The sequence below is a fragment of the Moschus berezovskii genome, chromosome 2 (genome assembly GCF_049115385.1).
Source record: "Moschus berezovskii isolate FMDL1 chromosome 2, NW_MosBer_1.0, whole genome shotgun sequence".
NCBI classification, from domain to species: domain Eukaryota; kingdom Metazoa; phylum Chordata; class Mammalia; order Artiodactyla; family Moschidae; genus Moschus; species Moschus berezovskii.
The window spans coordinates 32010122-32025525 of NC_142461.1; the positions used below are offsets into that span (position 1 = coordinate 32010122).

Here is a 15404-nt window from a genome sequence, read left to right on the forward strand (position 1 = left end):
CAAACCCGTGTTTTCCACAATGGAAGCATGAAGTCTTAACCACTGGACAACCAGGGAAGTCCCAGTGTGCGTGTGTGTGTGTGTCTGTGTGCGCGCGCTCAATTGTGTTTGACTCTTTGCAACTCCGTGAACTGTAATCTGCCAAGCTCTTTTGTCCATGGGATCTCCTAGGCAAGAATACTGGAGTGGGTTGCCATTTCCTATACCAGAGGGTCTTCCTAACCCAGGGATTGAACCCACATCTCTTGCATCTCCTGCATTGGCAGAAATAGATTTTTTTCAATTTTTTTCAGCAGGGACCACTGCTGAAGGGAAGATGAATCAAGCTTTAAACAATCATGAAGTCTAAAGGGAGAGACAACAGGCACGGGGTTGCCAAATCCCAGAAAACAATTGCTTTGAAATGTCTTGATTTCTTGATAACCACCTTGTCACCTGAAAGAGGTTAAAGGCAAACAAAAGGAAGTCATATTTTACAAAATTAATAATCAATTAAGTGAAATACAGGCCTAAACACCAGAGAGAAGGCTGAGAATAGGTAGGGTTGAGGAAGCAAGTCCTAGTATGAGTGTCCCTGGGGAGGTGTCAGAGAGCCAGGGCTCGACCGAGGCCACTGAATGGCCCCAAAAAGGAGACTGTGGGTTACAGTCACCATCTTTTGGAGGGAAGCACTGCTGGTCCGTAAATATCCCCCAATCTTTAAGTGTAGAGGCTTAGGCTCTTCCGTGAGCTTTGGCCTTTCCCTGCATTGCTTTTCATTGTACAGATCGGAAGGGGAAAACTGGAAGCACAGGTAAGCCCGGGAGACTCTGGGTCCCCCTTCCCAGCATTGCCTCTAACAGGAGCACCCATTCTGTCAAGGACCCCTTGACAGACGTTCTGAGCAGAGGCTAGAGGATGAAGAGGTGGCCTTTGAAGACCAGTGCCTGCTTCCCAGCTCCAGAAGCAAAGAATACAGAATTCTTTCAAACAAAAAGTCAAATTGCCAAGATGACAGAAGCTACAACCACTTGGAGCCGCTTAGCAGAAGCTTGGAGTCAACAGACCGGCGTCTATTCACACGCCATAGTAATTCCAGCTCTCCTTAGCAGGCTTATTCCTGACGGGGAACTGGAGCCAACACTTCAGGAATAGCACGCTTCCTTGAGAGGTGTGAAAAGAACTGGGCTGAACTTTCAGCAGACTCTGGAGTGGGTATCACCCGGTGAGAGGCATCAATATCGCAGAAATGTAGGGCAGACTCTTGGAAGCTCTGAACCCAGAGAGGAAGGGGCCCATCTTTTTTATTTCTTTCTCCTTTTTCAGTGTTGTCCCACTGCACCACCCTAGGAAAAGCCACTGCCCTCTCTGATACTTCAGGTTTTTCAGTCTAAATGGAATAGAATCTGAACATAGTTCGTCATGAAGGAGAGATACAAGTCCTATACAGAGAAAGAATCGAACAGTGTTTCGATATTTACTGCAGCCTCTTTAAAAAGCAAGCAAAGGAAATCATAGGGCAAAAATGTCCTTTCCCCCTCAAACTTCCCTTTCCTTGCTAAGCTCTCTATTACACATAGCCACTCTGCTCTCCTTTCTCTGCACTTTCAAGGGCATCGCAAAGCTCCCAGTTGGCTCCATGAACACAGAAATGCACAGCCTTACCTGAGGCAGGAGTGGCAGCTGCAAACACTCATGGCTTAAGACCTTTTCTTGACCCCATGTCAGGAGGTAGAAACAGATGCACATGAGGGAAGAAGACTCAGGGAGGGACAGGTCTTGAGAAACACTGAGATATGCGGGCGGATGGAGAGCTGGGACATCTGTTCTGTCCTTCCCTCTCCCTGTAATAACAGGGCCGTGAGCAGCCCCAGAGACCCTGGCCTTCATCACACTCTTATTACCTGTACTCATTATCTAGGCTCCCAGGCAGTTTTAAGTGCTCACAGGCTTCAGACTGATGAGTTTCATTTACAAGGTGGTAAAGTGCAGCAAATACAGAGACCCCTCATCAAGAGGGCAAGAGGGCAGCATTTCCTGCCTCACTCCTTTGGTTAGGGTGTGAAGAGATTTAGGAAGGATCGATGGGCACACGAGTGACAACATAGAATGATCTATGAAGAGCTCTCGCTATGTGTCAGGCAGGGTTCTAGGCACTCCTCACCGTGCACTATCTCACTTAATCCCCATGACACTCCGGGGAGCTGGAAGCATCTTTGGTCTCTCTTTACTTCTGAGCAGACTTGCCAGGGTCTCACGGGTGATCAGTGGCAGACCAGTCAGCTTGGTCCACTGGCCCGAGCAGCCAGGCTCTACCACCTCATGCATGCCAAGTGCTTAGAACAAACCTGGCCCCTGGCGCATATTCCTGTGAGTTAGTAAGAGGGGCAGACACAGCAGCTGAAATACAGCAGCACAATGTAGATGAAGGACTGTGGCTCAGAGCAGGTGGGTATCTTGCACAACGTCCGTCACCTAGCAAGTGGCAGAACCAGGATTTGATCCTAGCAGTCACAGCTTGCATACAGGGCTTGGCACATATTAAGTGTTCAGTAAGTTTTAGCGATCGGTATTTATTTTCCTCCTTTATTTTCATCTAAAAGTCTCAGAGTGATGTAGGAGACAGAAGGTTTGCTAAAGAGTATCTAGTCCAGAGCTTCACAAATGAGTCTTAGCCAACCTTGCTTCAACACAGGGGGATGGGTCTGCATGAAATCAGAATCTCTGCAGTCAAAGCTTGGGAATCTGAACACATAAGCTTTCCAGGTGATTCTTCTGTGTGTGAAATTCGGAGAATCAAGGGATCAAGGCTTAGCAGAAACCCATGTCAGAGGGTGGCAGAGCTGGGAAGAGCACCCAGCAAAGACCCTACGTTTTTGCTTTGTTAGAGTTGACCATACACAAGATTCTCAGTGTCTGGGGCCATGATTCAGAGCATTTGCGAAGTATGACACATTATCACGGCTCGTTTACATTTGTAACCTCTGCTGTATCCCCTAAACACATCAAATCATGTATCAATTACTGAGGCTTCCCTGGTGGCTCAGACAGTAAAGAATCTGCTTGCAATGCAGGAGATGAGGATTCGAACCCTGGACTGGGAAGATCCCCTGGAGAAGGAAATGGCAACTGACTCCATTATTCTTGCCTGGAGAATCCCATGGACAGAGGAGCCTGACGGGCTACATACAGTTCATGGGGTCGCAAAGAGTTGGACATGACTGAGTGACTAACACTTTTATTTTCATTCACTGTGACTGGAAAAGAATTTCTGTGGAATTTCACCACACACCTTCAACTACATGAGCATTTTGCACCACTGAGGCTGGGCATCCTTCTGCCTGCGTACAGGGACTGTGGAGGGCTGACCCCAGGAGGTCACTGAGTAATTGCCCTTCAACTTGCTGTTGACTTGTGCCCTTGGCCTGGCCTGACTTGTGGGAAAGAAAGAGAACACAGTGACCTGGAATCTCTGAAATTTCAGCCTACTGGCCTGGAACCTTGGAAACAGGCCCAGCCCTCTGCTATATGCAAACAACCCAATTCTGGCCAGTGAGGTTTATCAAAGTTATGCTTTTCTATTAAGTCAGGCAAAGGACTGAGGGCGAATCAACCTTTAACTTTAGCTCCTTGTTAACAATGGTGATGGTAAGTGGTACAGAAAGACACACAGACAGTATATGGCACATGTAGGTTATTAGAAATACAGATACGATTATGAATATCCACATAAAGTATGACCTTCTTTCTTTCTGCCAGCCCTTGTGGGGCTTGGTTTGTTTATTATGCAGATCATGTTTGACTTTATGGAATCAGATGTTATTTAAATTCAATTATTGTGAGGTTAAGTTCTTCTTTCTGGTATCAGTTGAGTAAATTCAAAGGCAGTTAGAGGGAATAGGTACATTTGTCTTATTCCAGTTAAATTATAGGGAAAAAAGCAGTGCAGGAATAAAAAAATTATCATGAATAGAAAAACATGGTTTGGGGGGTTTGGTTGGGGCTCGTGTGTTTGTTTCCTATGTCTCTTGTTGTAACTCTTTTTTTGAACTGATGAGCAGGAAGGCTGAAAAATCTTCCATGAAGATGAAAGCAGATTATATGTTTGTGTGTGTGTGTGTGTGTGTGTGTATAGTGTTGTGTTTGTGAAAGTAAGTTGCTGGTATGAGAGAACTGGAAATATTTATGTGGTTAATTGAATTTAGTGTAGATAACTAGAGCTCATTAAGGCCTTAAGTCTTCTTTTTCTACTTAGTAATAGAATTTTCTTTTTTAAATTGAATTATCTTACAATGATTCCCTGTTTACCAGTGTTGACATACTGTTAGTCTCCTAAAGCAGTGGCCCCCAACCTTTTAGGCACCAAGGACCAGTTTTGTGGGAGACAGTTGTTCCAAAGACAGGGCAGGGGTAGGGTGCGGTGGCGGGTGGTGGTTTTGAGATGATTCAAGTGTATCACATTTATTGTGCACTTTATTGCTATTATTCCATCAGCTCTGCCTCAGACCATCAGGCATTGGATAGGCAAGGTTGGAGGGCTCGGCTTTGGTGTCATTGAGGGAGGAGGTGGGAAAATTGGGCCTGGCCTGGCTGGAAAGGGAGCATGTAAAGTGCTATGGATGAGCAGCCAAAAAGGGCTCCAGCCAGAAAACAAATTTCTGCCTGTATGCTGCCCAGCACAACACGCAGAGAATTCAGAATGGCTTGTCTATGTATAATCCTGGATTCCAGGGCCTTGAGGATCTTTGAAGGTCATCTTGCTGATCAGCCTGCTTCCCAGAGATAAGCAGGGAGCTTGCTTTCTCCTCCCTCTGGGTGTCAGGAGCCATCCCTACTCCGATTTATCCACCACAACCTTGGTTGGTGAGAAGGTCACATGATAGCTCATCTTTCTTGATCCCAAGTCCAAGATACATTGACCTCTTGCAGTTCTGAGGAATCAAGAAATCACTGTATGGTGTCCTGCATGAAGAAGATGCTGGAAACTTCTAGGTTTTCCTTCTATTCAGTTTCCCCACTTGTGTTCCCCCTTTGTGTAGTTGGTTGATATTATGAACCAGTTTGATTGTGCCCATAAGTTGGGAGGATGTGTTCTTGATAAGCCTTCCTCTTAGGTTGCTGTTCAGTTGCTAAGTCATGTCCAACTCTTTGTGACCCCATGGAGTGCAGCACACCAGGTTTCACTGTCCTGCACTATCTCCTGGAGTTTGCCCAGATTCATGTCCATTGAGTCAGTAATCCTGTTAGCAGGTCCCCCTAGATATGTGGAATCTAGTTCCTGATACAAAGCAGTTCTATGCTTCCCTGTCAATAGTCCCTCATCATAGATGCCATCCAGGATGGACATGGAGGAAGCTCCTTTCTTTGGCATCCCTCCTAATTCTCCTCTACAACCTCAGTGAACTTCTCCTATTCCTGTGCCCTTTCCTCACCCCCTGAACCATACACACAGGTTTCACGCCACTCAGGAGGGGAAGTTCTGATTTTAAGGCTTTTGGTCCTCTGAGTCTTCACAGTGGAGCATCTACAAGGCAAGTGAATGTCTCCTTATGAACACAGACTACATCTCAGAGAAACTTCTAATGCATTTCTATGTTTATAAAAATTGCTGTCTCTTAAATTTGACTCAACAAATGTCTACTCCCTGCCAAGGGTGGGAGTGTGAGGAGCAAGTTGGGGGGTTGAGTTAATTCCATTATGTCCCCACTCACCACTACCACCACCACCACATCAATTAATACTCAGTGAACACTGCCTGGAACTGGGTTCAGAGGAGAGGGGCAAAGGGGAGAAGAGTTTTCACCTTTGCGTTTACACATTAATAGGGATCCAGCAAGGCCATCTCTTCTGTCAGGGCTGGAAAGGTAAGGATATGATGAACAAGGCTGCTGGGGTGGGAGGAGGGACGGGAGGCAGGTGACATTAGCTGGCGGAGAAGCGGTAGGTATGGGCAGCCTGATGGACAGAGCTTACCCTGCCTTTCTCTTGAGCAAATAACAATCTCTCTGAGTGGGTATCATCATATAGTAAAGCAGGAGAAATGATATTAGCTTCATTAAGTTATTGAGGTAGTAGATGATACAATGTCTATCTTGTTAGAACTCTGAGATGTTTACAACACTAGGATTGTTAATAAGAAGGGAATATTATTCAAAGAAGGAAGGAAGGCAGAGTGGGAGGAAATTGATCAGTGTTTGACATAGGTGTGAAGGTGGCCTTTGAGACAAGATCAGCCGTAACACCTATTATAACCATTTCCATGTTAGTCTAGCATTTACTGAGACCTGCCTGTGTGCCAGGCAGGGTGATAAATATATGTTCTTATGACCCTCTTCCCCCAGTTTCATGGATGTTCCATTTTATTTTAATAGAAAGGGTGCTCAGTGCTGCCAGTAATTCTATTTTATTTTACTAGTCTAATTACTCCTAAGCTCTCCCAGATGACTTTGTACACCAATTCTCAGCCCTCCATACCTTCTCCCCCACTTCCAGTCTCAGTCCATAGCTTTGCTTTATCTAAAAAAAGAAGAAACTGAGACAAAACTTGCCCAATGTTCTCATCCAACTGGATCTACCAGCAGCTTTTGCCAGGGCTCCCTTTTTCTTGAGAGATTTTGTCTTCTTCTTTGGCTTCTGGAACATCACATTCTCCTCTCAGCCCACTGACCTTCCCTCTCAGGCTTTGCTACTGACCCTTTCCTACCTTCTAAGCTCCAACATCTTGACATCCTGCAGGAAGCAGTTCTGGTAGCCCTCCCTCTTCCTACCTGCCCTCATTCCTGGGTTTGTGGCTTTAAAAACCATCTGTAGCCCAGTGACTCTCCTGAGCCTGGAGCCTTCTCCTAAACTCCAGACTAATGTATATCACATTCCCACTTGGATATTTAACAGGCATCTCAAAATTGATACATCCCCAAATGAGCTCCCAATCTACCCTCCAAAACCTGCCCCTCCCTCAGTCTTGGATATTTAACAGGCATCTCAGAATTGATACATCCCCAAATGAGCTCCCAATCTACCCTCCAAAACCTTCCCCTCCCTCAGTCTTTCCCATCTCAATTTGAACACAACTCTCCAGCCCCTCACTGCTCAAATCTTAATCATCCTTGACTTCTCTCATCTATCACACCTAATCCATCAGCAAATCCATCATCTCTATCTTCAAAAATATATCCAGAAGCCACTTCTTAGAACTTCCACTGCTACCCTACTGGTTCAAAGCACCATCATTGTTCACCAGGATTACTGCAATAGCCTCTTGGCTCCTTACTTGGTCCTTACTTCCTTCCAGTCTATTTTCTATACAGAAGGCGGAAGGAACCTGTTAAATACAGTCAGATCATGTCACTCTCTTCTGCTCAAAACACGCTTGTGATTTCCCATCCCATTCACAATAAATGACAAGTCCTTAAAACAGCCCACCAGCCCTGTCTGGCTTGTCCCCCTTTCTTGATCCCCATTATACCTCTGACCTCATCTACTCTCAGTCTTTCTGTTCATTCTAGCCCAAACACACTGGCTGTTTGGTGTCCCTAGAACATGCCAAACAGGCTTCTGCCTCAGGGCCTTTGTACTTGATGTTCTCTGCCTGAATGCTCAGGTCTCATACACCTACATGGCTTGCTCCCTCATTATCCTCAGGTCTTCTGTCAAACGTCCCCACCTGTAGAATTTCAGCCTGTCCCCTCCCTGGTATTTCAGTTTCCTTTCCCTTGCTTATTTTTCTCCATAATAGCACATAACTGCATGTCATGTACTTACAGTTTACTTGTTTATCTTATTTATTTATTTTTAAAAAGATGTTTTTGTGTGGACCATTTTTAAAGTTTTTATTGAATTTGTTACAATACTGCTTCTGTTTTATGTTTTGGTTTTTTGGCTGCGAAGCATATAGGGTCTTAGCTTCCTGACCAGGGATCGAACTCACACTTTCTATCTTGGAAGGCAGAGTCTTAACCACTGGACTGCCAGGGAAGTCCCTTGTTTATCTTTTTAAAATGTCTGTCTTTCTTGACCAGAGAACTTTGGTTAGTAACATTCACTGCTGTATCCTTGTCACTTCATATAGAACTTGGAACATACTGCATGTATATTTGATGAAGGCCCAGAAAGGTTAAACAACTTGCCCGGGGTCACACAGATCATAAGAGCCTGGATATACTCAAGTCTGTCTGGGATTAGAGTCCAAGCTCTTAACCACCATGTTAGTGTCAATAAAGGGATATGTCCCTGAACTGCACCCCAAGGCTGTTGTGTCTGTTGCTTCCCTTGTTCTAGTCTCCCAGAACTGCAAACTATTGTACAGCAGGACTGGGGCTGTTTTTCTTTTTTTTTTTCCTTTCTGCTCAGTGACAAGGATGCCTGGTGCCCATGTGGGTGGCAGGGGAAATCTTTGGCTTACCTGCCAACTGCCATGGCAACCAGGTAACCTAAGGACTCCAGAAGCAAGTCCTTTCAGAGTGCGAGGGGAGAAAAACTGAAGCAAGGCAGAAATAAACAGGAAGAAATCTGTGAATGGAGACACGACTGGAGTCTTGTTCCTGCAGCTTGCTGTGTCATTTGGCAGCGAGGCGAATCCATCCTGTTTTCTTCCCCACCCGCCAGCTCAGCCACAGCCACAGGCTATGGATCACCTTGTCCTGCCTCCAGCATAACCCCACTTAACCCATTCAAGCAGCCTTCTGTTCAGCCTCCCAAGAAAGGAGGACTCCAAACACTCTCAGTGACCCCTGGTAACACAGAGGGCAGTCCTGGGCCAGAAGCTGGGAGACCTGTGTCCTAACCACTAATCCACTTCACTGGGGTGGACTCTTAGGCATTTCTTTCATCACAATCTCCCTCTAGGCTCAGCTGACCCTGTACTTAAGACATGGTTTACTTATTTGATTGTGGGAGCATAGAATAGAGTTGTAGTAGGAAACCTATGGAATTAAAGTCATTATGGAAAGGCGAGTTGAAATTGTAATATCTTCACAAGAGGACTTACTCGGGCCAGGCTCTGTGTCCAGCACCTGGTTTGCATGATCTCAGTCCATTCTTACAGCCAGGCTTTGAGGAGGTGAGAGTTGCCTGCAATGGAAAAATGAAGAAAGAGAACCTCAGAGAGCTTAAGAGACTTGTTCAAGTTTGCACAGCCAGTAAGTGTTGATGAGGGTTGGGTTGGGGAGGTTGGGATATGCACTACTGTATATGAGGTCGATGGTTGGTGAGAACCTACTATATAGCTCAGGGGCGGGGTGGAAAAGAAGTTACAATCTGCTTGTAGGACACATATGAAGTTAAAAATGCATTCTAACATACCTGGGTGCAGACAAATGCTGTTTGACAACTCCAGTTATACAAGGTATTTTGGGCTTCCCAGGCGGCACTAGTGATAAAGAACCTGCCTGCCAATGCAGGAGATGTAAAAGATGCAGTTTTGATCCCTGGGTTGGGAAGATCCCCTAGAGGAGGGCATGGCAGCCCACTCCAATATTCTTGCCTAGAGAACCCCACAGACAGAGGAGCCTGGCGGGCTACGGTCTGTAGGGTCCCAGAGTCAGACACGACTGAAGCGACTTAGCATGCACACATGTGAAGTACCTAGAGTAGTCAAATTCATGCAGTCAGAAAGTTCTTTAGTAGATGCCAGGGGCTGGAGGCTGGGGGGTATGGGGAGTTAGTGTTTAATGGGGACAGAGTTTCAGTTTAGGAAGGTGATAATGGTGAGACTTGCACAGCAATGTGAACATACTGAGTTCCACTGAACTGTACAGTTAAACATGGTGACAGTATATGTTTTACATTATGTGACTTTTACCACCAAAAAAAAAATTTTAAAAGGAAAAAAGGATGCATTTAAATCTAAGGGGTTGGTTTTCAAACACTGTGCTCTTCACCCCTCCCTTACACTCTATCCCATGGGGGCCAGAGGATTAGAGAAGATCTGATTTTTCTTGACTTAGTCATTCCCAGGGTGGGCTCTGGGCCCCAAAGCTCTGAGCAGATCATCCAGAAAGTGTCTGGTGCCCTTTGCATTTAATGCGCCCCTTTGATCTGTGGAGTTTGCTGAACACTGCAGACAAGATGGTGATAATCCTCCAGCCCAAAGACTAGATCCTCAGGAGCTGGGCCGGAGGGGTTCATCCTCTGCCTTACCCTGGTGCCCATCCAGCCTATGAATGCACCTTTACCGCTTAACTATGACATGCCTGGTCCTATGGGGTATCCAGGATCACCCCGAAGCCTAGAGAAAACAACTGAAGAGTGATTAAGGGCTGAACTGTGGGTGATGATGCAGGGACAGAAAATAGATCCAGAGGGGGCCCCTTCCAGACTTGGTAAAAGGGCCAGTGCTGGAGCAGGGAGGGAGAGACAAGAAGAGACCCATGGGCACAGATGTGCAAGGGACAGCAGGAACCCGAGTACAGAGGGGGATGAGCAGAGCGTGGTAAGAAGCTGAGTCTGATGTCAGAAAGACCTGGCTTTACATTCTGGCATGACACTGGCTGGCTGAGTGACCTTGGGTTGGTCATTTAACCTTTATCTTTAATAGGAGTCACTGTTATATTGAGAGATGTTTATCACCTCCATTTCCATGTTCCACCATTTTAGCTTTTAATACAGTTGACTCTAAAGAACATTCTCCTTCAGTCTAACCTAAATCTATCTGGCTTTGGCTCATTCACATCTTTCTTGTTCCAGGAGAAGAACAGGTTGACCAGACAAAGATAGTCCAGGGTCCAGATTAAGGCCTCTTAGAAGCCCTAAACACGAAAAGATTATGGCCCTCCTCCCCAATGTACATAAAAATATGCCAAATCATAAAGTAAAAAACTTATGTGAATGCCAAGGTTAAAATAGCTTTTTTGCAGATTTTTTTCCCCCTAAAATCCTGGATCTCTTCCTTCATCAAAGTTAAACTTTTCTAACAGCTTTGGTATCCTTGCTTTCTAGTGTTTGTGGCCCCCAAAGCAAGTCTCTATTCTACCTTTTGGGTTGTCCAATCCAGGGAAAGTGTGGGGGACTGGGAGCTCCAGGAGAAATGGCATATCTTTGGCCTCATGGTCTGTGGCCAGGCACTGGGACCAGACCAGGTCATGCTCCTTCCTTCTCCAGATAACTAGGGGCCCCAGGGATTGTCCCCCATCCAGAGCCACGGTGGAGAGCCCAGGTCTTGTTAGTTATGCCTGGCCAGCGGCTCTTCCTCCCCTGTCTCATGGCTGCCGTGTTAGAAAGCAAAGAGAACAGCCTTTGCTGTTGCTTGGCACCGTTGCCGGGGACCGGAAGTACTGTCTCTTACCTGATTGGCAATCTGACATGGCTGCCTAACAACCCGATTAATCAAATCCAGCTCATCCTGTTAGAATTAATGAGCCTAGGAGATGCTGCCATGAATAATGAGGGCTTGTGCCCCTCCTTCAGCACCTCTCCTCCCCCTCCCATTCCTATCTTTTTCTCAGAGCCACACAGCAACTACTCATTACCGAGGACCTGGAGGCCTCCATGGGTGTGGTGAACACCTGGCATTGTGGGCCTCTCCTGCCTGTCCTACTCTACCTGGAGCTGGAGGCTGGCCATGTCCTAGACGAGCGAAACTCTCATTCATCAAACAGCTCTGGGCACACTGCACTGTTAAAGTAGGATGGAGTATGGGACTTCCCTGGCAGTCCAGTGGTCAAGATTCCATGCTTCCACTGAAGGGGTCATGGGTTCCATCTGATCCCTGGTCAGGGAACTAAGATCCCACATGCCAAATGTCATGGCTACAAAAAAAAAAGTTAGAGTATCTGTTTCAGGTACTGCACTAGGTGCTAAGGATGCAAAGACGGACATACGATGCATATTGCTGCTGTGAGAGGTCATGGTATAGTGACCCAGAGACACATGGGGAAGTGCTTTCACAGTGGGTATGGGAGGGTTCCTGGCCTGCAGCCACCGTGAGGGGGCCTGTCAACACAAAAGGAGCAGAGTGGGGAACCAGAGAGGATTTTATGAGGTGGTGGCAGCCTGAGTATTTCCGTCACCAGGTTCCTTCATCATACATACATGTATGGAGTGCTGGGCACTGAGCCAAGTGCTGGGGTCCCAAGGTCAACAGGATGGACATGGCTCCTGTTCTTATGGAATAGGCAGTCTCATCTTCGTTCCTCTGGGACAGGCAGGAAACCTGAGCAGACACTTGAGTTATGTTTTCACTTGCTCAAACACAAAGGCTGTTGAAGGCTTGCTGGGAGTAGTCTAGGCACTGGGAGAATGAATGCAAAGATGAGCAACCTCCCATCCATGCCTTCTAGGGCTCCTCTGATGGCACAGTGGATAGGCATATGCCAAGGGCCTCAGAAGGTTACACTGACAAGGTGCTCAGAGATTAAGGCACTGCACTCAATCTAGAGAAATCAGGGATGACTCCCTGTAGAAGGTGGCTTTGGAACCATCATAAAGACAGAAAAGCAATTGGAGAGGTATACCAGGTGCAGAAAGACACTCTAGACTTTAAAGGCCGAGGGGTAGTCTTCGAGTGATAGGAGTTGAACTGAAAGGGAAAGATGATTCCATGCATCTTGGTAGAAAAGACTGTTTCTACAGTCTACAGCAAAGAGCATGACTAAATACACAAATAAAGATCTGTAACTAATAGGTCAGGAGCTCTTGTGTCTGCTTATTCTAAGTTGGGAACAAGATGTGGTTTCTCAAATAGTGAAATCCCCAAATTCCCAGGTGGATCAGTGGATAAAGAATCCGCCTGCAATGCAAGATACGCAGATTCGATCCCTGGGTCGGGGAGATCCTCTGGAGAAGAAAATGGCAACCCACTCCAGTATTTTTGCCTGGGAAATCCCATGGACAGAAGAGCCTGGCAGGCTACAGTCCATAGGGTCACAAAAGAATTGGACACCACTTGGCGACTAAACCACCATCACCAAATTAAAAGGGACATGGATTCAGTGGCCATAGCGCAAACACACCAGCATGGGGCTTAAGGAATGGGGCTGTGCCTGGCAGCTTCTAGTCCTTTGACAGGAGTGAGGCAGAAGGTATCTCCTTCAAAATAGATGAGTTGGGGGAGGGAGGGTATGGGAAGTAAGGAAGGGGGCCTTGGGATGGGTCAGAAGGGAGCAGAGGTTGGGGAGTTGGGTGGGACCCACTCCTAAAGTCCCTGAAAAGGTAAACGAAGGCGCTGGTGGACAGGAGTCAGGAGGTAGAAATGACAGGCTCTAAGCCAGGAGGGAGAAAGAGGGGAAAGGGAGGGGGAGGAGAGAAGGGAGTGAGGGAGGCCCTCGGGGGCCCGCAGCATCAGGACCAGCAGGGAGTGGGCGCAGGCTTCAGTTGTGGTTATGCGGTGTGCGGTCATGTGACATGTGATCAGAGGAGGCTCCGGAGACTGAGTCCAGCCTTGCAGTCCACAAGGAGCTTCAACTCTGGCACTGTCTTTGCCTCCCTGCTTCTAGTGAAGCCTGCCCCAAGCTGGGCTTCCCAACCACTCCCAGCCAGTCCCAAGGGACATGCCGAGAGGGTCCCAGGCCTTCAGAGGGGGGCATCTGCTCAGCTTCCTAGGTCCCCAGGATCCAAGCCTGCCACATTTTTGTCACTCTGGGACCAGGGGCAAGAGGCTTCACAGAGGGGATCTGGGTCTCTATGGGCTGTGCTACAGAAGAGTGCAAAGGCTCAGGACCAGAACTCCAAGCCAGGCCAAATGACCTTCATGACATGTATTCAGAGCTTGGGTTTGCTGTTGACATCTGACTATGGGGAAATTTTGCATGAACACTTGCCTCCTTGGAACACAGATTCCCACATCTGCAGCTGATGATGGCTGTCTCCTCAACCCGCCAATCCATTCCAGTTCCCACCAGCTGACTTCAGTCACAGTGTGGCCTGTCTGCCCCTGAGAGCATTTGGGTTTGAGACCCCTGGCTGTACCTTTAAAGAGAAGTCTACCTAGGCTGACATCTGCTTTGGATGGCAGAGAACTTCCGTGAAGATCCTCTCACTCATTTTCATAGAAACCCTAGGACTTGGACAGTACTGAGTAGGAGCCAGGAGCTCAGAACTGTTAGTTGAATTCATTGAAGTTGGGAACCTGGAGCCCAGGCCTCCTCCCAACCAAGTCTGTGGTCTGGCCTGGCCAGAGACATGGAGGGTGGGGGGCAAACGAACTCTGAAGGCAAACTCCCAGGCCCTTCCCCCCCATTGTTGAGCTCTGGCTTCCTGGTGACTGAGACGGTAAAGGGTCTGCCTGTAACGCGGGAGACGTGGGTTCTATCCCGGCGTTGGGAAGATCCCCTGGAGAAGGAAATGGCAACCCACTCCAGTACCCTTGCCTGGAAAATTCCATGGATGGAGGAGCCTGGTAGGCTACAGTCCATGGGGTCGCAAAGAGTAGGACACGACTGAGCAACCTCACTGGTTCACTGGCTCACCACCCTCCGCCTCTCTCCCTGCAGGGGGAGCTGCTGAGCCCGTGCCGCTGCGATGGTTCGGTCAAGTGCACGCACCAGCCTTGCCTCATCAAGTGGATCAGCGAGCGGGGCTGCTGGAGCTGCGAGCTGTGCTACTACAAGTACCACGTAATCGCCATCAGCACAAAGAACCCTCTGCAGGTACGGCCGGGGGCTGCCCGCTGGGGCGCTGCGGCGAGGGCCGGGCTTTCCCACACCCCGTGATCTCTGGCGGGAAGTGAAGTCACCTTAGAGCTCCGGGGCTTTGGAGGAAGGGAAAGAGATGGGCCAGGTGGGCGAGACTGAGGATGGAGAATGGGCAGGAGGGCAGGAAAGATCTTTTGTGTTTTCTCTTAAGCCTCAGCCAGAAGAGGAGAAAGGGGTGGGATCAAGAGACAGAAATAGATAGAGAAGGAAACATGGAGAATCCGATGGGAGAGAGAGAATAATTGAGTTCATGGATAAATGGATGGATAAAAGAAATCAGAAATAAGAAAAAGGAGCAAGAAGAAAAGAGGAGAGGGCGGGAGGAAACTAAAAGAGAGAACAGAGAGTGCAGAAAGGCAAAAAGGCAGGGTGGGACGGTGAGGAGAAAGGCTCTGATGGGGTTAAGGGCAGAAAAGGAGAAAGGAGAGTAGAGGCTGGATGGTATGTCCCAAACTTGACGGTGCCTGGAATCCCAGCAAAACGCAGGGTGGGGCCTGATATTCTCCGTTCCAGCAAGCTGCCCAGTGATGCTGCTGCTCCTGGTCCAGAGACCACACTTCTTATGACAAGGGACTAGAGAAAAACGGAGACGAGACACGAGAGGGAATCAGAGGAAGAGAAAAGACGGGGCAGGAAGGAAAAGGGAGAAACTATAAAGAGTCCATGAAGGTCAAGGGCAGGAAGACCAGGGCTCAGGTGGGGTCTGTGGAACAGATTCACACGGGGCGAGGCTGTCAGATCAGAGGCCCCCACGCCCCCCACGGTCCTCCCGACCCCTCCCACCCTGCCCTGAGACAT

General features: G+C 47.8%; 1 protein-coding gene across 1 annotated transcript in view; it reads left to right on the forward strand.

Moving 5' to 3' along the window:
* MARCHF4 (membrane associated ring-CH-type finger 4) overlaps window positions 1-15404 on the forward strand; it is a 116609-nt gene that overhangs the window by 77723 nt on the left and 23482 nt on the right. The window contains exon 2 of the mRNA XM_055398089.2: window positions 14406-14561. Within this exon, the coding sequence (XP_055254064.2) occupies window positions 14406-14561 (156 nt within the window). The remainder of the gene's footprint in view (window positions 1-14405; window positions 14562-15404) is intronic.